Consider the following 27,087-nt stretch of genomic DNA (forward strand, 5'->3'; position numbering starts at 1 on the left):
TCCCCTTGTGTGAGATGTCTGGCATCTGAGTTTCCTGGGTACCTTCTGGGAATTGCTGAGGAATGCTGACTGAAACAGATCTCATTAACCCCCAACCACATCAGATACTAGGAAGGCCCCTGTTCTGGACCCATAGAAAAGATGTTGGACCTGAGAGACAGGTGGCCCCAAATCATACTCTGAGTTCGCTTGCTGGTGATCTGAAGAGTGGCCATTCCCAGGATGCAAGCCTCCGCAGCACTATATCTTGGAACAGCTGGGAGGCTATATGGGGCTGCTTAAGCTATTTCTAGTGCCTTTAGGATACTGGTGGATACGTTAGCCCTCTCAGAGCAAAGAGTGTTACATACTGATTTCCCCCAATCACCAGCCATGAAACCAAACCCCTGCCACATGGACTGGAGATCCAACCAGAGTGGAGGGTATCAGGAAAGTGATGTCCGGGCAGTGACTGTGTGAAGATGGTTTGAACAGGAGGTGATGAAAAGCAGGCAGATTTGGGGACACAATTCGAAGTCAATGTAAAGAATTCAGATCAGTAGCCCTGTCCATCACCCCAGCATCCTGCTGGCCCATCCTCTCTAGAATACAGGATCATGTACATGCCACAATACCAACAGTTTCTGCCACACACACACAAAATGGAACCTAAGGCATGAGTCCCTAACTCCTGAGCTGAGTCCCTATCAGATTGGCACAGACTCCTTGAAAAGGGAAAGGAGATCCTCTGAGATTCAACCCACAGGTGCCAGGGTTTTACATCCTGTAGCATGTGGTGTTTCTGCCACCTGGCATGGTGGACCATGTTGGATGGGCATAGTGAGAGGGGAAATGTCGCATGCCCTCCCAAAGTCATGGGTGGAGCAGAATAGAAACCTGGATGTGTGATTCCAACTCAATAGCACATCTAGCTGCCCTGCACAGCTCAGCACCAAAAACTCTTAAAACACACAGCTTGACACTGAAGGTCTCGAGCCTGACTCACGTGCGCAGACAAATCCCTCCAGCAATGGGAAACTCACTACTGAGTCTAAGCCCTGCTACAAAGCAGCCACAGATGCAGCTGACTCTTGCCTCACTATTACACTGGAAGGACAGGGCATAAGAAAGGGCTGCTTCAGTCCCAGGCCATATTTGAATCTCAGTGAAGAAGAGCAAAGAGTGAAGCTCCCCACTGGGTCTGTTAAGGCAAGCCCTGGATCCCTGTTCCGTGTTGTCGGTACTACCATGTCATCCTGGCCCAGTGGGGAAACCTGCAAGGCAATGGAGAAATGGGCAAAAGACAGGAAGAGGCAGCTCATGGGTAAGAAAATGCAACCCTCTCCCTTCAGTAGGAAGTATGAACCATAGAGGCAGGTGTCAAGGAGCTCCCTGAGGGGTGCCCATTCAGCCTGACGAGAATGTAGAGGTCTGAGAAGTCCTGTTGAGGAGGCTGTGAGTAGCACTATGGAATGACAGAGGTGGACTCTGCCACAGTCATCAATAACTACAACTGAAATGAAATAGCGTCATGGGGAGGTGTATGTGTCGTGATGAATAAAATATAAGCCAGAAGGGACACCCTTCTACCCTCTGCACTCACGGGAGGGTCAGGTCCCATGATGAAGGACCATCACTCATCACTGGATTTGAGGAAGAGACACACTTTTTAAGAAGATAGGGGCTGGAGAGCAGTAGCAGTAGCAGAGAGCAGTAGCAGAGAGCTTCCCTAGCTGGATTAAGGCTCTGAGTTCAATCCCCGGCACAGAAGAAAGAGATGGGGATGGGTGTGGCTAAAGGCCTCCTTAGGGCCCCAGGAGGTCTTCCTGGGGTAGGTCTCAGCTGACTAAACATATCATGCCACACACCACTCTCAGGAAAGACTCGCTGTCTAGAAGCCTCTTACCTGGGCCGTCTTCCTGTCTCCTAGAGCCCTATTCATAGTTCCCTTGGTTTTCCCCACTGGCTGTGACCTCAGTCATAGCCAGTCTCTTCCCTTGCTCTTAGACCCAGATTACTCTTCCCACTTTGGGGGTCCCATCTCTGGGCCCCTTTCAGCCCTCTAGCACCTGTATCAAGTTATAGACCATGCTATTGCTTGCTGCTACAAGCTCAGTCATGTCCCCCATAACTCACACTGAAGCTCTGACCCCTAGCTCTCCAGAATGTGACTGCAATTGGAGAGGGCTTTAAAGAGGTGGTTAGGTTAAAATGAGGTCAATTGTGGGCCAGATCCCATGAGATTGGTGTCTTTTTAAAAAAACCACAAGAGTTTACATGAGAAGGATGACCATGTGAGGACACATCCACAAAACAGCTTTACCATGGGTGGTAGAATGCTTTTCTAGTAAGTTCAAGGCCTGGATTAGATCTCCAGCACCAGGGGAGAAAACCTGGGGGAGGGGGGCTTATGCAAGTCCAAGAGAGAGGCCTCAGGAGAAACCAACACTGCCAGGCCCTGATCTTGAATCTCAGTCTCTGATAGGAATAACTCCATCTATTTAAGCCCCAGATTTGGCATTTTGCTTCTTCTCCATCAGAGAAAGACAGACAGAGTGGAGGTCTCATGCTGGTGGCCAGCAAAGCATCTTGCCCTTGGGAAGGACATGACTGAAAGTCCAGCCTTGTCAAACTATGTAATCAGAGGAAGTATCAGGGCTTGCACAGTGTGGCTGGAGATAGCCCAAGGCGCTTTCCTGAGGTCTTGAACTTGTGGTCCTGAGACTAAAATGGCCATCTGTCTGTCCCCTTGGTCCAGCTGTTCTGAGGCTAGCACCATTCCTAGTTTGTCAGCTCCTTGGGCATTTCAACAGTCCCCTTTTCACCTGGGTGTGTTGGACTTGGTTTCAATTTCCACTTCCAATAGGCCTTGTCTGGGCATGCTCACAGCCTTCTCAGATCTCTGTATGAAAATCCAGACACCCAGAAGGGAAGGCAGAGCCAGGGAGCTCAGGCAGAATGGAGAATCACAGTTGGGATGGGCGTGAGCAGGTGTGAGAAAGAAAGTCTTCAGACCTCGGCACAGGGAAGTCGAAGCTACCTACCCTACCTCACAATCTACACGTGAACTCCTAACATCCTGAACTGATGACATGGCTGCTCTCCATGCAAGACTTCCTTTCACAGCTTCACTTGCAGCTAGGTGAAGCCATGTGACTAAGTTCTAGCCAATGGGATCTATAAAGATACGGAGGGTGGGGCTTCTGAGAAGTCCCTACAAAGGCAACAATGTGTGCTTTATGGTTTAGAGTGCCAGAGGGAGGGGCTCCATACGTCAGGGAGACTTCACCCCTGATTCTCACCCCTCGGAGACGCTCTAGTCAGCTGAGGCAATCAGCTGGTGTGGATGAGGGTACTTGGTTGAGGGACCCAAAAATCCCAAACTTGAGAGATAACAGGATACCGGTTACTGTAAGAAAAAGGTTTGACTCATATGAAGTCAATGGTGGGTCAATAACCATCAAATCATGACAATGATTAAGGCTCAGCCCATACTTTGGTAGGTGTGGCTATGGGCAGAATCTTCCAACAAACCCTAAGTCCTAGAAGTTCAAGCTCCTTAGTCTGGGCTACCTTATCTTTGAGCTCTAGCTCCTACTTCCCTCCATGGTACCCCAACATTGCTAGGTCATATCTTTTCTCCTGGTTAGCTTTACCTGTCCTAACTGGCATTCCTCTAACCCAGTCCTTTGTTGCTTCCCAGAATACTGGTGGCATCCCTCCTCCTTACAGGAGGCTGTGTTGAGGCTAATCCCACAGTATGCAGCCAGGTATGGGGGGTGCTATGATCCAGGGGTGCCTCCATCCTGATCCCCTCTGCCACAGCCCAATGGGCATCATCACAGTGTGGCCATGGGGTGGCTGTACTCATTCTAAAACAGCAAGCCATAAGAGATGAACTCTGTCCTGGGAGACCCTGTCACTCACTTGGGCCAAGTCCCTTCTGAGTCTCAGTTTACTCATCTGTAGCACATTTGCTCATTATGTCCCAGCAAGGCCATCAGGTTTAAAATGATGTCAGAGTGCCATCCTGGGTGTTGGGGTTTGAAGAGGGATAGAACATTTGAGAAGGACAAAGATGAAAGGGAACAAGCAGAAGGCTCGGGAGGCAGGGATTTCAACTGCAGTCTTGGTGTCAGCACCATCCTGTTGCCTGAGCTAGATTGGTCCACTCCTCTCTCATCCAAAACAAAAACCAAACCAAACCAAACCAAAACAAAACAAAACAAAACAAAACACCCAAAAACCTGATTCTGATGTTGAGAAGGAGAGGACAGGGGAGAAGGAAATTCATGTAGCCAAGATCCAGACAGGTAGTGCGGGGAAAGGGGTTCTGCAGGAGAGGACCACAGGGCCCAGTTCTATAGTCAGTACAGTCTAGTGACCAAAGCAGAGCTGTGGCAAGACTGTATGGAGGCAGGGAAGGATGCAGTCACTGTGAGCTGGCCAGAGCCCCTGCCCTCCTGGAGTAGGTAGAACACACTGAGATAATGTGAGAAGTTGGCCGAAGCAGATCCAAGGGAGCGGGCAGGGGAAGGCTCAAGAGCCTTGAGTGCACACAGACGTTTCGGACTGTGGTACCCATCTCTACAGAAGCACTGAGGCCCTTAAGAGAAGGCAGTGTTTAAAAGAGGATGAGGCTGGGTGGTCATGAAGACCCCAAGGTCTCAACAGCAGGTGGGCAATGGTTTCCTGCTGGCTGGAATAAGAGGCCCTTTAATGGATCTTTCCTAGAGTAACACTGTGACCTAGTTTCTACTTTAAAATTGTTCCTTCCTGCTGGGAGCAAGGAGGAGGTGGGCTAGCCTGGGAACCCAGATGACAGCAGGGAGGCTGGGGAATGTGGAGGATGCTGGAATGGACTGGGGATTTGGAGCATCCAAATACTGGTGCTAAGGCTGAGAAGAGCATTCAACGGGGCCTTTTCAGCAGAGCTGTGTTGATAAGCACAGCCCAGAGGGACCTGTATTGCCCTGTGCCTCAGGGAAGGTCACAGTGCAGAAGTGAGTCTGTTGACATCTTGGCCCCCAAGTCTGGACACCTACAAGGAAGAAAATGTCTCCACATTCTTTCCTACAGCCCAGGATCTCCTGAAGATCACTGACTTTCTCTACAACCATTCTATCACAAACATCATGACTGCCTTACAAGTTGAATGCACGTGTGTATGTGCTCAGACATACATACACATCTGCACATGCCAAGCCTCCCCCCAAGCAATGCTGTAGGAATCAGGTGGATTGTGTCATAGGACTGTGCATGCTGGACCACAGTAGGGAGTGTTGGGGACTATGGCAGAGAATAGGTCACTCATACCTTACCCTCGGGTGGTTGTATCTCAGCTCTAACCATCACAATGATTCCCTACGCACATTAAGTAACCAATAGATCTGCCTATTTCCCAAAAGAGGCTGCAACACCTTTGGGTAAAACACCCCACATTTAAATTCAGGTCTCATTTGAAAACATGTTAGATCAGCCAGCAAGATTTTAGGCCATTAGTTCGTGCCCGAGCTTTGCCTGTAACCAGCAAAGTGGCATGGCTTCCAGATGCAGTCCTGGACATCAGTCTAAGTCAACCATGCACAAGATACAGTCATCAAGGATACTAGAACTAGAGCAAGTGAAGGGATCACATAGAGCTCCCAAAGGGTACTGGCTCCTTATAGCTCCAAAGACCCTGTGCAGGGTGTCTGATGATCACATACCCACTTTGAGCTCCTTCCCGAAGACAGTACGCTCTCCCAGCGCTGAGCAGTTCCAACGGCCATTTCGGAACTGAAACTGACACTCGTCCAGGCCCATTTGGGAGCCTTCTCCTATGACGATGATGGCGTCCGGCCGGCTCTGGCAGATTGCCCGCTGTCTGGGAGCCAGGCCTGGGATCTTGTTACAGATGATGCTCGCACCCAGAGCTACCACCGAAGAGAAGCCACTGGAGGGGACACAGAGATAGGGGGTGAGACCTGGAGGAGGGCTCTGACTAGCAGGTGCTGGAGAGGGGGTGGTGTCCTCTCAGCTACTACAGAGGACCTCTCACAGAGCCACAGTCCAGATGAAGTCTGAGGTAGGGCAGGGCAGGATTTTGGCCACAAGTCTTCTAAACACCTAGCTGATGACCAGGAAATACCTGTCCCTGCAGAGAGCCATGATACCATGGGACCCGAATCTCAGAGAAGCAATTTTCTAGTGCCCAAGGGGGCAGGCCCCTTTTCCATCAAAGCCTTCCTTCACTTTCTAACCTGGAGCAGGTTCACAACCCCCCTTATGTATCTCAGAGCCTGCACTGCTTAAACAAGAGCTTCTGAGAGGCCGTCTGCACCTCAGAGGGTCGATAGGAAGCACATGTTGAGGTGCCATTTTTATCGCTTTTGGAACTTATGGTTCCCAGGGCTAGTACTGCAGTCATCTGAACAGCCCAGGTAAAATTAGAATACCACAAATATGTCACACATAGGTGACACAGGAGCCAGTCTTACCTACCAGACTGAGAAACCTCAAGGGACTTGGGGACCTTAACCCTCGGACCCAGCAGAGCGGTTCAAAGTCACTGAAACTCTTAACCGGGACCTCCCTCCAACTGCCCTGAGAGAAGGCCACGCCCCCTGACCTCCGCCTCCTCCCCTAGGGTAGCCCCTAGTGAGCCAATGAGGTGTCAGGTCCCGGAGAAATCAGGGAGTTTTACTTTCTGCCGCTTTCCCCTGCTCCAGTCTTTAGTGTCTCCGCCCCTCGTTTCTAATTAAAAAGAAGATAATACCTAACGCGGCCAGAGCCAATGAGCCCGACCTCGCTTCCTGGATGCTGGATGAGTGGATGAGCGCAGGGCGGTAGTGCGCGGGCCAAGATGAAGATTAAAGCAAGTGGGGGGGAAAAAAAAAGAAAAGAAAAGAAAAGCCATCCAGACGCGGGCGAATCAATAACACTTAAAACACACCCGCAGGCAGGCAGCGCGCGAGCCCAGAAGCCGCCTCTCGATCCGCGGTTGGGCTGGAGGCCGCCTAGTCCACTCAGAGCGCACTTGGTTTTGAAATCCCATTCCAGAGAGGTGGGGTTGGGGAAGTGGGAACCCTGAGGGTGGCGGCGGAGAAACACAAAGGGTCTGCCACACACGCCCCCTGGCCTTGGGTCCAGTTCTTCCCAAGGCAGCGACAGGAGGTTCACAGGTAGTAGGGGTGTATAGAGAGAGGCAGGTGTGAAGCCTCCCAAGGTAGCCCTTTGGCGCTAGGACCTCTGTCTATGATTAAAGCCCCCCACGTCCCCAAAACCGTGCTGCACACAAGTCACTTCCTAAGTACAAAGAGAGGCCGCGCAACGCAGCGCAAGAAGCCACCTGCTTCCACTTTCCAGTTAGAGTGTCTCCTGCCCCACCTCCTGACGCCTGGGTTCTTTGGCTCCCACCCCAGCGACCCCAGGGTCGGCTGTCTTGCTTTCTTTGGGTGGCGGCTAGAGAGCGTCTCTCCTTGGTGTCTCCGACTAGCCATTAACTATCTCTGGTCGTACTATTTGGTTCTGATTGTTAAATGTGCTGTCCTCCTAGCTTGGGAAGGGGGTCTGAGGGCCGCTGGAAATGAGGCGGTGCCAGAGCTCTGAAAGGTGGTTTATGCTTTTGCCAGGGAACACCCCCAGTCCTGGGCCCACGTTTGCTACATGAGTAGCCCTGTCTGCAAAAGGGCTGCGCTCACAATATCGCGCGTAGAATTCCTGCTGGGAATTGAGCTCTCTAGGGGTGGCTGTGGTCCTGCCGGATCTACTGTGCTTGTGGCTTGCGCGCAGGGGCGGGGGGTGGGGCGGTTCCTGGGGACCCCATAGAGCAGATATTCGCTTCCAGAAACACTTAACTGTCTGTTTCTGGAGGTATCCCTGACTCTGAGATCCTTGGGATGGCCGATCCCCTGCCCGAGTCTGTGGAATTGCGTGCGCCCCTGGGTTGTCCGCTCACGGGGAGCCTTTGTGCCCTCAGGGTTCCTGCACCTCCCACTGCCTCTCCTGAGCTAAGTTGGGCAGCGCGCCTCCCTCCCGGGCCCAGTCAACTTTGCCTCCGTCGCACGCGCGGAAAGAACGCGCGCGGTGCTTACCCGATCCGGAGGTAGACTATGCCCAGGCTGAGAAAGAGGTGGCCCAGGCAGCGCCGCGCTTTCCGGGTCATAGTCCCCGCTGGTGGCGGGTGCCACGGGCCGGGCTGTGCTGATCCCGCCAGCCGGGCCCGGCGGGGCAATCCACATAGCCTGCGCAGGGGGCGCGGGCCGAGGCTCCCTGGGCGGTCCGTCGGTGCGTCGGTCCGCGCTAGGCACTGGAGACTGTCCCAGAGCGCGGGAGCCGCGGAGCCAGAGGAGGGGAGAACAAGCGCAACAAGGGGCGCCGCTGCGCGCCAGCGATCGCGGCAAGTGTTTGAGGCGCGGGGACTGCGGGGCGCTGCTGCCTCCCGCCCCCGCCCCTCCCTCTCCGCCCTTCCCCCGCCCGCCTCCCGGAGCGCCCGCCCCGCGCCCAAGCGCCCGCGGGTCGAGGATGTCTGCCCCGAGCGCGCTCCCGCGGCGCTCCTCCGAGCTCGCGGCGGTGGGAGGCGGGGGCGTGGAGCGGAGTTGGGGGTGGAGGGCGGTGGAATCCTGCCTGCCTAGCATCCTTCGCTAACTCGCAGGTTGAGACCAGCAGGTGCCCAAGGGCCATCCTCTGGGTGTAGAGGATATAGGCTCATTTCAGAACCCTCACGCCTTGTTAGAGCTCTGTCACACGGGCCAGAAACAGGGAACTGGGGTGGAGACTCCTGCAGAACTACTACCCCACACATTCTCTCCTCACCCTCGTCTGTGCGAGGGGCTGATTGCACCTAAGGCGAGACGTGACAGGATCCTCCGGAATCTTGCTACCGGTGGAGACTTGGAATTGGACTGGAGCCCAATGACCAGTAGCAGAACCTGAGAACACGCGCAGGTGAAAGCTCAGAGCGCTCTCACGGCGACACCTGCTGGGTGCGGCAGGTGGTGCATTCTGGCCTTTTGTCTTTCTGATCAGAGACACGCAGCCCAAGTTTCAGTTGGAGAAACTGAGGAGGTGAAGTCAAACTCAAAGTCACTAACAGGTGAATAGCCAGATTGGAACAAGGTAGCCCCAACTCTAGTGACCCCTACTCTTCTCTCCACTCCAGGCCTGCTTAGCCTTCCAGACTGCAGTTCTTCATGCATACCTTCATGTACAGCCGCTGTTCACGCATGCGTCCACGGGCTACTGGCGCCAGCCATGCTGACAACCGTGGATTCAAGGAACACGGGAGACCTTGGTCTGGGTACAGCCTGGGGGGGGGGCGCTTTCAGAATATGGCCACTACATTGTTCAACCAATCTCCATTGCAAGGAGTTCTCTGTGCGCGCCTTCCTTGCCTCTGGGCAAGCCTGTGATAGCTTCCTCATTGACAGGTGCAGATGATGGTAAATGGATACGTACAGGAGCCCTGTCCAGTAAGCACATGCATAGCTTCAGATGGCACCGGCTGGTGAGAAGGTCACAGGACCGGGGACCGGGCAATGGGAAAGAGGGTTCTGTGCACTAAAATGTTTGTTTTAGCTCTGAGGAAGTGGCTGGGCTGTCCGCAGCAGATCACAGGATTTGGGCCCATTATGGTAGAAGCTAGGAGTGGGTGAAGGAGGAGCAAGGATGAAGAGAAAGAAAGCCAGTGATGTGGAGGGAAGAGAGGGGGACTGTATTCCTAGAAGAGTTTGGAGTCCAATGGAGACCCTGGAGAATAAAGCAGGTAACTCATTTGTGTGTGTGTGTATCTCTGGGTGTCCCATGGAGACACTGATGGGGGCTGGGAAGGGAATTGGACACTGGGGAGCCTGTTGGACTAGGGAGACTTCAACATGGGTTCAGGGACAGATGGGACATTTGTGCTGGAGAACTTTTATTGCCGTTTTGGCATGAATCTGACTGAAGTGGAGATAGCCTTGACCCACTGGTCCCCCAGCTTCCACCTCAGGGGTGCTGGGATTACAGACTGTGCACTCCCACCCTGCTTTATAGGATGTCAGGGATTGAACCTAGTTCTTTTCTAGTGCTAAACCAGTACTTTCCCAACTAAGCTATATCACCCCCCCCAAGCCTGGGGGTGCTTTCAGAACATGGCCACTACAATGTTCAGACGTTCTCCATTGCAAGTTCTCTGTGTCCTCCTGGCTCGCCTCTGAGTGGGCCTGTGATGGCTTCCTCAATAACAGGGAAGAGGTAATGGTGCAGGTGAATGGATGCATACAGGAGCCCTGACCCACCCTAATGACTGCTGTGCTGTGAGGAAACCAGGAATATGTACAGCCACTGCAGCCCACAGTCCTAATTGTGACCTTGACTGGTGGGATCCATTATGATTGCTACACAGGTCACTGAAGGCCCTCCAGATGCCACCAGCCATCCACTCAGTCTTCCTGGCTTCAGATTTGCCCAGGTGAGGCATTGTGGACAGTGTCTGGGTGTCCTCTTTACCCATAGCACATTCTCTTGTATTCCTCCTCTGTCTAGTCATCTGAGGTCTCCTCCAGAACATCTCTCTGGTGTGTCACTTCCAATATGCACCATTGTCATCTTAAAGCAGAGTCATGCACGTCATGGATGTTGGGACACACATGACCTGCAAGTCCTGTGGCAGCTGTGGTGACAGCAACAGCCCTGGCAAAGGCTGAGGGCATCTGCTGGGAAAGGGAAGGGGGGGGGGGGGGAGGAAGAACTGATTGGAAAACAAGCTGAGACAGAAGAGTGGGTGGGAAGAACCCAGTCTCCGCCCTTCTCCTGCAAGGAGTTCTCTGTGCCCTCCTGACTTGCCTCTGGGCAGGCCTGTGATAGCTTCCTCGGTGTCAGGGAAACAGGAATGGTGCAGGTGATGGTACACAGATGCATACAGGAGCCATTCTGAGGATGGCGGAATGGCCAAGCCCAGAGGCAGCACTGCCCCCCATGTCTGCACTGCCCTCAGAACTGCACTATGTTACCTCAGAGCCCTCTGACAATGCTGTGAGGCCCTGTTCTCATTATCACATCCCTGTTTATATGAAGAACGCGATCGTGGAGTATTAAATATCCCCATATCCTCACAGCCAGTAGTATATGATAGAGTTGAGATTTGAACTTGAAGCACTGGTTCTAGCCATAGCTCCCATGTTACGTGTGTGTGTGTGTGTGTGCGTGTGCGTGTGCGTGTGTGTGTGTTAAAGGCATTAGATGCACATTGAACATGGGCAAAGGCGCACCCTATCCTTCCTCTTTGTATAACTCCAATGCCTTTAGCTCCCTTTCCACCTGGTAAGTTTGTAACCCACCCACATCCCCACTCACCTGAAAAGCTTGCCTTGACCCACCTGGCTTCTACCCACGGTTCTTGGTTTCTTCTTCATCCATTTTTCAAATATTCATCAAGGATTAATGTGTTCCAGGCTCTATAGAATCTAGAGATATAGAGGGTCCGATATTCTCTGCAAATCTTTGAATGAGTCAGACACATATCCCTACATAGGACCAGGTCTGTATTTGTAGATAGCATATTTTTATTGTAATTCTTCCTTGGGTTTCCAGTGCCCTTGGGCTTGTCTTGGCAGAGCCCTTCCCATCCTAAAGGATATCCAGGCTCACCCCAGAGGCCTCTCATTAGAGTACAATCTCCTCATAACAAAGTCCTTCTGCTCTGATTACACAACTGCACAGAGCTTATGTCAAACCAAAACCATGGCTTGCTGAAGAGATCGCACATTTGGGGATCAGCTAAGCATGGGGTTTGGTGCCAGCTCTGCCACTTATTAAATTCATGGTCCAAGACAGTTTTTCATTCGCTTGTTTGTTGGGTATGCTCTGCAGCTAGTAACTTCTAGGTCAATTACTAGAGGGGGTTGAGAGTTCTGAAGGAGAAACTTTATTTAAAGCATCCCAAAGTCCTGAGCCCTAGATCAACTGTCTGGGACTGTCTGCAGAAGTTCTTTTTTTGCAAATTTCTGCTAGCCCAGGATCTCCCCCCACCCCACCCCACCCCCATTTGCAACCACTACTTGGATCATTGAAAGAGCTGTCCCGGTGGGCTTCTTGTTCTTCAGGCAAACCAAGCATACCTGGGCAGGCGCTCACTCTGGGCTTTGTCGCCACCTGTTGGGGGCAGAAGAAATAACCAGCCCAGTCCCAGAACCACAGTTAACAGTTGCTACTAAGAGGTGCCTGGTCTCAAGGGAATAAGATGGAGAGCAACACAGTAGGACACCCAACATCCTCCTCTAGCCTCTGTAACTCATACACAGGTGAACACACTAGTAAACGCTTGTGCACACATAACCCCCCACAACACACACACACACACACACACACACACAGAGAGAGAGAGAGAAAAAAAAGAGTCATAAAGCAAAAAAAAAAAAAAAATCATAGGCTATAGAACCCCTTTTATTAATGAAGTATCGAGCTGCTGGGGCCTGTGCTAGGCAGACTACTGACAAAGAATAAGTGAAGTATGCTGGTGCTCAGAGGAGAAGCACAGCTGATGTGACTCAGTGGCTTGCGAAGAACCTCAACTAGCAGCAAAGAACGTCTCTGACAAAGAAATCTGTGCTGGTACAGGGTGATGAAAAGCACCCATGGACCACCCTGAAGACCCTAGCCAGGACACTTCTTCCCATCATAGTGGCTGTTATGCTTCACCGATGTGGCCTGTGTCACCAGCATCCACCAAAGAGATGGATGTGACACCCAGGTGATTCTTTCAAGAGCCTGAGCATCCAGCCCATGGAGAGCGACGGTTAGAAAGAAGCAGTCAGAAGTGACAGGAGTCACCCAGGCCTCTCTTATGAAAGCTTTGGGCCTCCTGCCCTGGAGCTCTTGCCTGCAGATCCTATCCCCCAGGGTGAGAGCAGGTAGGACAGGACAATGAGGCCTGGAGACCCTGTTCCCATAGCTGGGGAACAGCAGAAACCCAGAGCCCCATGACAGTCAGCTGCCACGTGACAAATTACCCTCCCCAGCTTTTAGCTTAAAGGTGGAAAGCTTTGTTTGATATCAGAGGTTTAGGTCCATGGATGCTTAACCCTGTTGTTAGGCAGCTCATCATAGCAAGAGGCTGTTGGGGAAAAACACACTCCCGTCATGACATCCAGGAAGCAAGAGAGGGACATGAAGGAGCTGAGGTTCTCTTCTCTTCTTCAAGGCCTTGCCCCCAGTGACTTAACATCCTCCCACTGGAAGGCCCAGTTCCCTCCCAGTAGCACCTCAAGCTAGGAACCAAGCCTTTACATGGGCCTGTAGGGACAGCTAAAATCCAAACTAGGACGCTCCATTTGGTTAAGAGGGGGAAGGACTCCCACTTCCGCTCAGTGCTGTCAGGGAGAGCAGCCTGCTGCAGTCCATGGTTAACTTCTTGCACAGGGGACAGAAGTGGCTTGGGCCCAGTTTCTCCTCATACAGGTGACATTGGAAGATGAAGGAGAGCAGGCCCTCAGCCCCTTGCTGGTCCTCATCTCTCCAACTCAGAATCGGTGCCTGGCATGCTGGTGCTGAGTCTGGCTCTCCCCAGAGTGCTGTGTTTTGGGAAATAAGTGTTCGAGTCCCCAGAAGTGAGACTTTAAAGCATTCTTGCTTTTAGATGGACACAAACCCAATGTCCCCTCCCAGTGCTCCCACGAATGAATCTGTGTTCACGCTAAACCCACTCTGTAGTCTGCGGTTCTTGGGAAGAAAGCAGATTGAAAGCCTGTGAGTTACCCACCACCGTCAGCCATGCCGTGGAGGAGCCAGGCAAGTGGAGAGGGCTAGGGACGCTAACTCCCATCAGCACATTGGGGCTGTACAGGACCAAGAATAAACTGCCTTTTGCCTGAGTGGGTCAACGCTGCCGTCTGTCAGTATCAACCACTTCAAAGCTGGGCTTTGTAGCATTGATCACACTTTCTTCTGCTGATTTGAGAGTAGCACAAGATGCCACAATGGCTAATTCTAGTTGTCAACTTGACTGCATCTGGAATTAAAATTCAAGCACTGTGCCCTCCTGCGAGGGGTTTTTCTTCATCAGATTATTTAGAATGGGAAGACCCACCCTAAATGTGGGTGGCATCTTCTGGTGGTAGATCAGATAAAGGACAACTTTGGGGTTAACTCTCTTCCCCTGATCTTGTGAGCTTCTGAGTGAAATTATGAAATGGAAACAGAAAGATTCTGATCCACAGTGGCCTAGCGAGCACCATCGCCATCCACACCACTCACGTTGGGGCTTGGTTTTCCAGGGGAAAGGAAAATCTCTCCATTTGGTCTTGTCTGTTTCTTAGTGAAAAGGCCCTGAGTACTGTGTGTCTGTTTCTTATTCCCCAGGCTCCGGACAAAAACTAAGCCCAGAAGACCAGCAGCCTGTCTCACTATTTCCCCTCCTGAGGCTGGGATACATGCACTACACCTGTCCTGCCCTCTCCTGAGCCCTGAACAGGCTACTCTGGCCTTCTCAGGAGGCTCATGTGCAGAGGGTCTCCTCTAGGTACCAATGCCCAAGTCCAGGACCCTGAGCTCCTGGTGCTCTCCTGAGTATGGTCTCTAGATCCATCGAATGCTGCTCAGCATCCCCAAACTGCTCTGACTTGCCAGAAGCAGCAGACATGCAGCAGGCTTTCTTCTTCCCATCTATGAGGCAGAGTTGTGCAACAGAGAGATAGCCAAGCAAAGCGCTCAGACAGGGAAAGGTCAAGGTCGGGCTGGTGAGAGTGTCATCAAATCAACCAGGACCAGGATGCGTGCGTCCAAAGGAAGCATGGCAGAGTTGGGTATAGCCACAGTCCAGCAGCAGTATGTTGGGGCATGGAAGAGGTGTGAGGGACTGGATCTCCAAATCCTCCTGAACAGAGAGAAAGTGCATGGGACTCAAGAAGAAAGAGTGTCCATCATCTTGAGATCTGTAACAGGTGCAGTTGGGTAACAAACCCCGTGTAAAGTTAGTAACTGTTGAGTCTGCCACATTTGTTTATCTCATATTAGGTTTGAGTGAGAAGACGTTGCACACATTTAATTTAAAGCCAGCACACTCACTGTGACCTTTGGGTGCTTTTTCTGTTCCTTCCTCCCTTCCACCTGCCAGTCTCTCTTCCTCCTACTCTCACCCTCCTCCTTTTCTTCTCACCCTTCCTTCCTCCCATATCTATGTCTATAAGCATATCTAGAATAATGTTGCCTGATACCAATTTGTGGCTTGGGGCACTAGGTTTTGCAATAGTATGTCCCTTACTGCCTCAATTTTGGAATATATCTTGAATTCTTTTTCTCAGTCTATTGTTTTTACTTTTTCATCTTACTAGTTTTCTTGTGTTTTATTGTCTCTTAAGAACTTGTTTTGATCATATTCACTACCTCTCCAATTCCTCTTGGATTCAGCCCCCGCCAACTCCACACCCAACGTTGTGCTGCTTTCTTTTGTTGTGAACCCCTTCAAGTACAATGTGTGATGCCCAAACACTCTTGGATGGACAGCCTTTCATTAGAGCATGGTCAGCCTACCAGGGGTCTCACTTTTAAAGAAAACTGACTCTCCCTCTCCCAACAGCTACCAGTAGCCAATATTTCCTTAATTAGAGATGGGACTTCATGCCACCTTCCATGACCATGCTGGGAATTCCCGTGACCTGAGCTTGCACAGGCCTTGTGCATGCTTTTACAACTGCTGTGGGTTCATATATGCAACTGCCCAGCTGTGCCCAGAAAACTTGTACTCATCTGCTGCCTCTGGCTCTTACAATATTTCTACACCCTCTTCCATAATGATCCTTAAACTCTAGCAGGAAGGGGTGTGATATAGATGACCTACTTAGGAGTGAACATTCACCACTCTCTTGTCCTCTGTGCCTTTACCAGCTGTGTCTCTGTGTTAATCTCTGTCTAGTGCAAAAAGAATGATGAGAGTTGAGACATGCCCCCAACCTATGAGCATAGTATGACATCTTTAAGAGTCTGTTTAATCCTATGCCCCTTTAGAGAAGTAATAGTAGGTTCTCCTCTAAAGTCTATGACCTGTCTGGTCACAGGTTCTTGTTCCTGATAATGGTGACAGATATAGTTTTCAACTAGTGGAGTGTGTCTTCAATTCAATCAGATAGTGGTTGGTTACTCCTCTGCTATTACTGTACCACCGCACCGGTAGGCACATCTTACCATGCCTGCCACTGTCATGGACATGGAAGAAATCAAGAAGGGAAACTTCAAATTCCTAGAATTGGTTACAAATGAAAGCATAGCATACCAAAATCTATGGGACAAAATGAAGGCAATGGGAATGCCTACTAAGTACCTACATTAAAAAAAAAAAACAACAATTGAGAGATCTTAGCTTAATAACATTTTTAAAAGAGTAAAATCTATTTACTTATTATGTACACAGTGTTCTGCCTACATGTATGTCTGTGGGTCAGAAAAGAGAGCACCAGATCTCATTATAGATGGTTGTGAGCCACCATGTGGTTGCTGGGAATTGAACTCACAGACCTCTGAAAGAACAGCCAGTGTTCTTAACCTCTGAGTCATCTCTCCAGCCCTCAGCTTAATGACTTAATGATGCACCTGAAGACCTTGGAAAAACAAGGACAAGCAAACTTGGCCTCCAAAAAAAAAGTGCAAAGAGAGTCAATGAAGCATAGAGTTGGTTCTTTGGAAGACTTTAGACAAACTTTTAGCCAAATTAGCAAAAAGAAAAAGAAAAAAAAAGATAGAGCTAAAGAGGTGGCTCCACAGTTGAGAGAACAAGATGCTCTTCCAGAAGACATGGGTTTGCTTTCCAGCACCCACATGGTGGCTCACAACTGTCTGTAACTCCAGTTCCAAAGTATAAGACACCCTCTTCTGGCCTCGGCGGGTACCAGACATGCACACACCTCACAGATACACATGCAGGCAAAACAGCCATACACATTAAATAATGTTTTGTTTAAAATGAAATTTTAAAAGCTGTATTTCACCAAACTTGAAAATCTAAAAGAAATGAATGAATTTCTAGATCTATATGGCCTCCTGAAGCTAAGCTAAGAGGAAATATATAATTTGAATAAGCCCACAACAGCCAGTGAAACAGAAACAGTAACTAAAAGTCTCTTGGCTAAACAAAGCTTAGGAGCAGATGGATTCAGTGTAGAATTCTACTAGATCTTCAAAGAACTCACAGCAATAGACCTCAAATTATTCCACAAATTAAAAAAAAAAGGAACATTTCCAGAATATTTTTACAAAGCCAGCAATAGAATCCTGGTACCAAAACCATATAATGGCCCAACAACAACAAAAAAAGTATAGATCAACATCTATCATGAACATGAACCCAAAAGTTCTTAACAAAATACTTGCAAACTGAATTAAGAAACACATAAAAATAATATCCATCATGACCAAGTCATCTTCATCCCAGGAGTGCCTCGACGTATGTAAATCAACAAATATAATCCACCACATAATCTGACTCAAGGAGAGGAAGCCACAAAACCATTTCATCAAATGCAAAAGGCCTTTGACAAAATCCAACATCCCTTAATGATAGAAGTCCTGAAAAATCTAGGGATACAGAGGACACATTTCACAGACTACATCTTGCTAAATAGAGGAAAAACTCAAAGCATTTCTACTCAAATCAGAAACAAGCAAGGATGTTCGTCCACTCTGCCCCTTCCTGTTCAAAAAAGGACTTTAAGTCTTTACTAAAGCAATATCCTAAGGGAAGGAGATCAAGGTGATGCAAGTATGAAAGGAAGGAGACAGAACATCCTCATTTGAAAATATGATTCTGTATATAATTTGAATTCTTTATAATTGCATTTGGAATTTTAATAAAGTAACTCAATAAAATTTCCAGAAATTCTGTAATGTCCACTTAGCAGGACGGGACACTGAATTGCTGGATCAGACAAGCGCCTGGGGTAGGCTGGCAGGCACAGTTCTGAGACAGCCTGGGATCCTTTCCTGGTGATGCACAGGCTGTTCCTTCTACCTGGGATGCCCTCTCCCCCATGCATTACCAAATTTCAGCTCTTATTAGACCCAGCTCAATGCGAAACATTTCTCAGGCAATGTCCAGGGAAGACTGTTCAGGCAGAAGGTCGGCACAGAGTTCACATGGTATAGCCCAGCATCTGTTTATTGAACTCAGCCCTGGGGCTTCCCTTATCCCTGAACTTCAGGTCAGTTTCCTGTGCTTGCTTGAGTGCCCATCTGCTGCCCTGACTCCCAAGTGTTGAGTCTGTGCTGCAAGAGGATTGCTGAATGTATTGAAATTACCCAAAGATCATTGTTAGAAGTTGTTCGCCCTGAATGCCAGCCTTGGGAAAGATGGGGCATGGTATCTGAACATGCGTATCTGAACAGCTTCCTTCTAAGGTGGGAGGGAAAGTTCTTACTTGCTAAGAAGTGTGCCCATTCTGTAGAGGAGAGGAAAAGAATAAGAGGCTAAGAGAGAAGGGCAAAGTCATATAGCCAGAAAAAGCAGAGGCCTGGACTCTTTCCAACATCTGCTTCTTCTTTTACTTTGAAGGACTCCCTTCAGGCGAGAGACCTTTCTATGTCTGGTACACCTTCACACTGTCTGGTACACCAAGAGCACTCAACAGATGCTTACAGACTGCTAATCCAGTTCTGTCCGCAGGTGTGTTTTGCAGATGGGACAGACTGGACAGAGCTGAGGGCAACCCCAAGTTTTGATGTGGGAGCCCAGAATTCCATAAACCCAGGTTCTGAGTAGAAGAGGTTAGGTAGAGCCCTGTCAGATGCTGTACAGTTGAAAGGATGGGGATGAACGACCTGACGGTGGTTTAAGATGAGGTGTTAAGGGTTGGGTGGCGCTGAAGTGCCAAGATTGAAGTGATGGGAAGTATAGGAAGGAGCAGTACCCAGAGCTGAAGCAAGGGCAGGCTTGAGGGAAGGGAGGGGCTCAGAAGTGAGGGAGCTGGGATTGACAGGGTAGAGGAGCTTGGAAAAGGAAAGGATGGCCTGGAAGAAGGGTTGGAGAGGCAAGTTGGGCCAAGCTAAAATGGGCATGACCAAGATGAAGGTAGGCGTAGCCAAGATGAAGATGGGCAGGGCCTCTTGAGTGGAGCAATTAAATAGGCTGAGCTGAAGGGGTGGACAGATCGAGGGGAAAGTCCCAGGCAAAAGAATGGGTGGGGCAAAAGGGTTGTTGGGGCTGGCTGGCACTGGCAGACCTCAAGTAGGTTAGGCCAGGGAGAGAAAGTGCAGGGCACTCAAAGGTCGAAGCTAGTAAGTCACCCGAGGTAGCAACTAGGACAGGCGATTGTGAAGACCTGAGGGAACAGTTGTGACCACTGGTGACGTCACACGGGCAACAGAGGAGATGGGAGGCCACTATAAGGTAAAGGCCCTGAGAAAAGGGGCAGATGTCATCATAGGGTCACGGTCACCTGAAGAGTATCAACGTGTTATTTATTTATGATTTCTCTGCTTATTTAAGATAAGTACTCAAAGCCATAAACTTTCTCTTTTAAGAGTATCTTTTGCTGTACTTCAAAAGTTCTGGTAAGGAAGGTGTTCTCAGTTTTATTTAATTCTAGAAACTTTAGAATTACTCTGTGGTGTCTTCCATGGGTGTATTGTTCAGCCCTCAAGTACTTAAGTGGTTTCTCTTGCTAGAGATTCCTATGATCTACAGTGATCTGTGATCTATGATCTATGATATGGCCTATGATCTGTCATCTACTAACACACAAGAGGATATTTCAGTTTCTTCATTCTTTTTTAGGTGATCACTGCAGGCTAGAGTATGACCTATTTTAAAGAATACCCATGTGCCGTGGAAATGTGCTTCTATTCTGTGTCTCTTGGATGGAATGTTCCCTAATATTAAGTTCACCTAACCTGTGGCGTAGTTTAACTCTGCCGTTGTTGATTCATTTTAATTTGGATGGTCTGTCTAAATAAGAGTGTGTTGAGCTCTCTCACTATTGTTATAGTAGAATCTAACTACCTTTAAGTTCATTAGTGTTTGTTTAATGAAATTGGGAGCCCTAATATTCATTGCACATACCTTTACAACTGTTATGTCCTCCTGATGAGTTAGTCACCGTGTTAAGATGCAATGGCCTTCTTTATCTCTTCTAACTTTGAAGTCTACTTTATCAAATTCCAGAATAATGACACCAGCTTGCTTTCACCTTCTGCTTTTGATAGATTGACTTCTATCATCGGATTCTTGGTCCCTGAATGCCTTTTCCTTTTGTGTTATCATTTATGTGTGTGTGCAAGCGCGTGTGGGTGAGGTGGGGGTGACGCTGTGAGCCATTTCATGTGTGGCCTGGGAACTGAACTAGGATCCTGTGGAAGAGCATCAACTGCTTCTAACCACTGAGCTATCTTTTCCACCCAAGTTTTTGCCAGTCAAACATGTTTCTTGAAGACTATCAATTTTTCTCTCTCTCCCTCTCTCCCTCTCCCTCTCCCTCTCCCTCTCCCTCTCTCTCTCTCTCTCTCTCTCTCTCTCTCTCTCTCTCTCTCTCTCTCTCTCTGTGTGTGTGTTCATGTGCATGTGCACATGTATATGTAAGCTAGAAGACAGCCCTAGGTGTCACCCTCAGGAACTCTGTTCACTTCCTTTGAGCTATGGTCTCTCATTGACCTGGAATTCACCTATTAGTTTAGATTATCTAGACAGCAAACCCTAGGAGGGGTGGATACATTGTTTCATTGAGTTCTGCAGAGTCTGTCTGTAGTCCAGGCTGTCCTGAACTCACTATGTAGATTACCCTGGTCTTGAACTTCAAATCCATTCTCCTGTCCTGGCTTCTTAATTGCTAAGATTATAGACTAGACATGAGCCACCATACTCTATACTACATGCTTCCTGCGGGGGAAGGAGCTCTGGGACTTCTCTGAAGCCCATCTGAAGTACACTCTGGTCTTGGTACTTACGAGTGGAGATCTGGATATTACTAGCTACTATTTCTCTAGTGTATCTCAACAAATAGACCAGGATAATGTTTATAGGCATATTGCCCACACCCAGTTCTGATGTGTTGCAGGATGTTTGATCACACAGTGAACCCTGAGATTGTGTTATTTACTGGAAAAACTTGTTTGTAGTTGTTGTGTTTCTCAGCCCTAGCACACATCTTTAATGCAACTCTGCTTGAATATTGTAACCAGAATTAAATAAAGTCAACCATAAGTCAAGAGGTAAAGCAAGAAACCAGTTGACAGGAAGTGAACATAGAATCATTAAGAGAAAGCCAGGAGGATGGTAGAGAGGAAAAGAAAGTAGAAGCATTGTCTTCTCTACAATGCTCCTCATAAAGAATGTTCCATGACTGAAACAGTTAACCCACAGCCTGTGCTTTGTTTTGTAGGTATTCAATGTCAACTCCCTCTGCCTGTGCTTTTCTGTGCTGGAGTGCCATTATTCCTCACACTTGACAGTGACTGTGAAGAAAGCTGCTGGCAATGCGTGCATGCAGGTGGCGTGTGTAGGCACGTGTTTTCAGAGAATTTAGGTGCAACCTAGACCATCTGTGTATTTATTGTTTAGACAGAGGCGCCATTTTAGATTATTAATTCTAATAATAATTAATTTGCTACCCAGGTATACTGGCCAAAGCCTGTAATCTTAGCACTCAGAGGTAGAGACAGGAAGATTGGGAGTTCAAGGCCATCCTTGACTACACAGGAAGTCCGATGCCAGCTGGGCTACTTGAAACGCTGGCTAAAAACAAACAAAGCAAGCAAGCCAACAGCCAAGGTCTTGCTGCTGAGAGTGCTGTTTATACGCAGCCCCACAAGGTCCTTCACCTTTGGCCTTATTGTTTTCACACACAAAAAAAAATCACCACTTGCTAAAGATTCTTCATTTTTTAAAGAGTTTATAAAGGCTGAGGTTAACACTTTGTGATAGGAAATACTATGAGTTTAGACAAATATATAGTTATGGACCCATCTCCCTGTCAAATACAGAACAGTCCTTCACTTTGAAAGTCCCCAGATGAGCAGCCTTACTTCATTCACATGGGGCCCCACCCCTGCATCAGCCATCAACATCCACTTGTCTGTTGCCTGCCTGCCAACATTCCTTTTAAGTACTGTCTTAGGAAGTGAACCAGTAAACACTGCCTCTGTGGTCTCATTCCACTTAACATGATGCATTTAAGGTTCGTGTGTGTTGATTTATCACTAGCCCACTCTTTCCTCTTGCTGCACAGAAATTCGTTGTATGGAAGTCCGTCTGTTCATCTATGCTTTTGTTGGGGGCATTATCACTCTTTAGGCTTTATGGCAACAATGAAGAACGCTACTGGAGACACTGGCCTGAAGGACTATGTGGATGCATGTTTTCATGTGATTTATGTGGAACCAGAAGTGTGATTGTGGGTTCATATGGTGTGTGTGTGACAGAAAAGGATCTACCACAGTTTTCTCAAAAGCATCTGGGTTTGTTCTTCCCTCTGAGGGTCAGTGACTGATATTGATCTGATGGAGGACAAGTATCTCCTTGTGGCTCTAACATTATGCACCTCTTTCAGTGAAATCATGTTTGCTGCTTGGATATCTTATTTTTGAAGGGCCTGTCCATGTCTTCTCTTTTTAAGACATGGTAGTCAATGCTGGAATAGATTGTATTATGGCTGGCCTTGAATTTCTGACCCTTGGACTTCAGCCTCCTGAATGCTAGGACAACATGCACACACAGGTTTCATATGTATCAAAAGATGGCCTAGTCAGCCATCACTGGAAAGAGAGGCCCATCGGGCACACAAACTTTATATGCCCCAGTACAGGGGAATGCCAGGGCCAAAAAAAAAAAAAAAAAAATGAGAATGGGTGGGTAGGGAAGTGTGGGGGATGGTATGGGGGGACTTTTGGGATAGCATTGGAAATGTCATTGAGGAAAATACGTAATAAATTTTAAAAAAGAAAAAATACGGGCTGGTGAGATGGCTCAGTGGGTAAGAGCACCTGACTGCTCTTCCGAAGGTCCGAAGTTCAAATCCCAGCAACCACATGGTGGCTCACAACCACCCGTAATGAGATCTGACTCCCTCTTCTGGAGTGTCTGAAGACAGTTCAGTGTGCTTATATACAATAAAAATAAATAAATCTTTTAAAAAAAAAAGAAAGAAAGAAAAAATACTAAAATCAAAATTATGGAAGTGAAGAGTGAATGTGGCTGTCACTAGGTCACTAGGTCAGAGAGATTAAATGACATTCAGTTTGTCACATACCCTTTAGTTGCTCTTTTGAAATATTGAGTGACACATAATTCTATCACATAAATAAGATATACCTATGGCAGCACCTTGATCTTTTATTTGGTTTTGTAATTAAACACACGTGACAAACGTATTGCTTCCATGGCATTGACTGCTGTCACAGGCAGGTGACTTTCGTGTCTGATTTATACTGAATTTCAGTTTTTAACTTCATAAGAAATGCTTGATCCAGAAAGTCAGAGCCCTGGAGCTAAGAGGAGGCTTAGAGCTTTTGAAAATTACGTTTTGTTGCTTTTGAGACAAGTTATCATACAGCCCAGGCTGGCCTAACTCCCTGTAGCCAAGGCTGGCAGACCTGGAGATCTTTCAAAGGCTGAGCACAGGCAGTGGTAGCCCCTGGGTCTCTAGGGAGTCTGTCTCTGCTTGCTGTGAGAAACTGAGACCAAGACTACTAGAAAAAGACTACCACTAGTACTATTAGAAAAATTGTTGGAGGAAAACCTGTTTCATTTTAAGACTTGAAAAATTACATTCTGACACTTTGAGTCTTTTTCACATTTAAAATTTTTATTTTAATATTTTTATTTGTGTGTATGAATGTACATCTGGTGCCTGCAGAGACCAGAAACTGTTAGATCCCCTTGGATTGTAGTTACAGACAGCAGTGAGCCTTTATGTGGGTGCTGGGAATTGAACATGGGTCTTCTGCAAAGGCAGCCCGTTCTCTTCACCCCTGAGCCGTGTCTCCAGCCCCCTTTCTACTTTCTTATTTCATGGAGAATAGTCTTCACAGCTGGGTTGCAGTAACTGAACACATTTTTATTATGATGAAGCGCACACACAAGCATTTCCCATCTTGAGCCTACTGCTTAGAGTCATGTACATTATTGCCACCATCTGTACCACTACTTCTTCCTCATGCACAACATCCGGCCTCCCCCCAGTACACCGCCATGGCCTTCCTGCCTGAGCTGAGCACTGCAGTCTGCTTTTGTTTTGTAAGACCCCCTTTCGGGGACCCCCACTCTAGTCTTGGGAGTGAGAGAGCACCCAAAAGAACATGAGAATCCATTGCTGTAATCACATGAGGCAGTTTAATGACGGAGCTCCGGACCGACATGCATCCCACACAGGAGATAACAGATGTCGGCCACGAGGCTCGAAAGCTAGGGGTTTTTATGGGGTAAGGGGCTTAAGGATGTGGAATTCAGCATAGTGACACACTATTGGCTTATTCAAACATCAGCAGAAAAATTACATATACGTGCAGGGTGTCAGAGTTCTGTGAGTTGTTGACTCAGTTCAGATAGCCCTGTTATGTCCTCACACTCCTCTTTATCTTTACCATTAAGCTGTTCCCAGGAATGTTTTAACTATGGGGCATACCCAGGTTTGTTTTTCTTTTTTTCTCAGCCCCAGGCAGCCTCTAGGCTCACAAACAACCAGCAATTTCTGAGTACTTTATATGACTTACAGGTCTTGAAATTTCATCTTTCTTTCAGTTTCTCCCCATGTGAGTCTCTAAGCTTTTCCTGCTCCATGTCATCCACACAGACCCCGTTCTGCGTGACTCTCATGTCAGTCAGCATGGCAGCTTCATGCTCATCCATGTGTTACTGTGTGCAGAATCCCCTTCTCTTTTAAAGCTGAATAAAAGTCCAATGTAGGGGGCCTGCGCTTTGTTTATCCGTCCTTAGGACTGCTTTATACATAGAAACTATTTTTGTCGGCGTCTGTCTGTCTGTCTGCCTGTCTGTGTTTTCTGATTATATTGTGATTATAATAATAAATGTTTACAAACTTTGTTTGGCAAAACAGAGATAGCTGAAGAAATTGAACGATTGAAGCCTATCACAAGCTGTCAGATATTTGTGGTTATTATGGGTAATACAGGCCATGAGATACATTTACCATGTCTTCTTTGAAGACACACAGGAGAGTATAAAATACTTATGTAATTGGTATGTGGCTTTTCATTTATGTCTGCCACCCACATCACAATAAATAGGCTTAACACCAACAAAAAAGAATAACTCAGGTTTTTTCCATTTAAACTGAAACCAATGTGAGCTACACCATGATGCATGGCTCTGATACCAGCACACCAGCTCATGTTAAGGGAACTTATCCAACCTTGAACAATCACGTGTTTAGTGTCCTCTGATTTCAAAATATTAGTTATATGTTTATTTCAGTACTGAGGACCAAAAAAATGACTTTGATGGCATAGCCATGGCCTATGGGAGTCAATGTTCAGCAAAACATTGGGTCATCACTTGGTCTTCTTAAGAAGGAGACAATGCTGTCCAAGGTGTACATCAGCACAAAGAAGCTCATGAGGCACAGAATGGTCCTCATCTCTCTTTGTTCTGCAGATGGTTTGAGGGAAAGGCTGGTGCTGTGGAGAAACTGGGATTGCTTTTTATATCTGCCTAGGAAAGTCACCATGTACCCACTGGAGAGGAGCATGAGACCTACAAAGATGACATCCCCGGAGGTCAACAGTATAAAAACTGTGAGACGGACAGAGTAACTCATGGGTGTGCCAGAGAGCATGATGTAGTGATATATGTAAAGCTAGGTGAGATCAAATTAGACTTTGCAGTTATGTATGTTGCAAGGGGACTGCTAATGAATGTATAGAAGACACTCAGGAAAAGAAGACAACCTAGGGCTCTCTGCTCCTCCCTGTTCCAGAGACAGCCGCATCTTCTTGTGCAGTGCCAGCCTCGTCCCGTAGACAAAATGGTGAAGGTCGGTGTGAACGGATTTGGCCGTATTGGGCGCCTGGTCACCAGGGCTGCCATCTGCAGTGGCAAAGTGGAGATTGTTGCCATCAACGACCCCTTCATTGACCTTAACTACATGGTCTACATGTTCCAGTATGACTCCACCCACGGCAAGTTCAACGGCACAGTCAAGGCCGAGAATGGGAAGCTCGTCATCAACGGGGAGCCCATCACCATCTTCCAGGAGCGAGACCCCACTAACATCAAATGGGGTGAGGCCGGTGCTGAGTATGTCGTGGAGTCTACTGGTGTCTTCACCACCATGGAGAAGGCTGGGGCCCACTTGAAGGGTGGAGCCAAAAGGGTCATCATCTCTGCCCCTTCTGCCAATGCCCCCATGTTTGTGATGGGTGTGAACCATTAGAAATATGACAACTCACTCAAGATTGTCAGCAATGCATCCTGCACCACCAACTGCTTAGCCCCCCTGGCCAAGGTCATCCATGACAACTTTGGCATTGTGGAAGGGCTCATGACCACGGTCCATGCCATCACTGCCACCCAGAAGACTGTGGATGGCCCCTCTGGAAAGCTGTGGCGTGATGGTCGTGGGGCTGCCCAGAACATCATCCCTGCATCCACTGGTGCTGCCAAGGCTGTGGGCAAGGTCATCCCAGAGCTGAACGGGAAGCTCACTGGCATGGCCTTCCGTGTTCCTACCCCCAATGTGTCCATCGTGGATCTGACGTGCCGCCTGGAGAAACCTGCCAAGTATGATGACATCAAGAAGGTGGTGAAGCAGGCATCTGAGGGCCCACTGAAGGGCATCTTGGGCTACACTGAGGACCAGGTTGTCTCCTGCGACTTCAACAGCAACTCCCACTCTTCCACCTTCAATGCCGGGGCTGGCATTGTTCTCAATGACAACTTTGTCAAGCTCATTTCCTGGTATGACAATGAATACAGCTACAGCAACAGGGTGGTGGACTTCATGTCCTACATGGCCTCCAAGGAGTAAGAAACCCTGGACCACCCACCCCAGCAAGGACACTGAGCAAGAGAGAGGCCCTATCCCAACTCGGCCCCCAACACTGAGCATCTCCCTCACAATTTCCATCCCAGACCCCCATAATAACAGAAGGGGCCTAGGGAGCCCTCCCTACTCTCTTGAATACCATCAATAAAGTTCACTGCACCCAAAAAAA

General features: G+C 48.4%; 1 protein-coding gene, 1 long non-coding RNA gene and 2 pseudogenes across 3 annotated transcripts in view; 2 read left to right on the plus strand and 2 right to left on the minus strand.

Annotated features, from left to right (window-relative positions):
* The window catches only part of Wnt7a (wingless-type MMTV integration site family, member 7A), a 47,373-nt gene extending 39,004 nt beyond the window's left edge, over positions 1–8,369 (minus strand). For both annotated transcript variants that reach the window (NM_001363757.1, NM_009527.4), the window contains exons 1-2: positions 8,055–8,369; positions 5,688–5,914 (exon numbers count right to left, since the gene is read on the minus strand). In NM_001363757.1, coding sequence (NP_001350686.1) covers positions 5,688–5,914; positions 8,055–8,125 — 298 coding nt within the window. In that variant the 5' untranslated portion in view covers positions 8,126–8,369. The remainder of the gene's footprint in view (positions 1–5,687; positions 5,915–8,054) is intronic.
* On the plus strand, positions 8,344–9,732 carry Gm30437. Its single transcript, XR_377869.4, has 2 exons — positions 8,344–9,027; positions 9,122–9,732. It is a non-coding gene; the product is annotated as a predicted gene, 30437 (long non-coding RNA).
* On the minus strand, positions 25,288–25,822 carry Vmn1r-ps35 (vomeronasal 1 receptor, pseudogene 35; annotated as a pseudogene).
* Positions 25,881–27,081, plus strand: Gm4575 (predicted gene 4575; annotated as a pseudogene).

The sequence above is a fragment of the Mus musculus genome, chromosome 6 (assembly GCF_000001635.26).
Source record: "Mus musculus strain C57BL/6J chromosome 6, GRCm38.p6 C57BL/6J".
In the NCBI taxonomy this organism is placed as follows: Eukaryota; Metazoa; Chordata; class Mammalia; order Rodentia; family Muridae; genus Mus; species Mus musculus.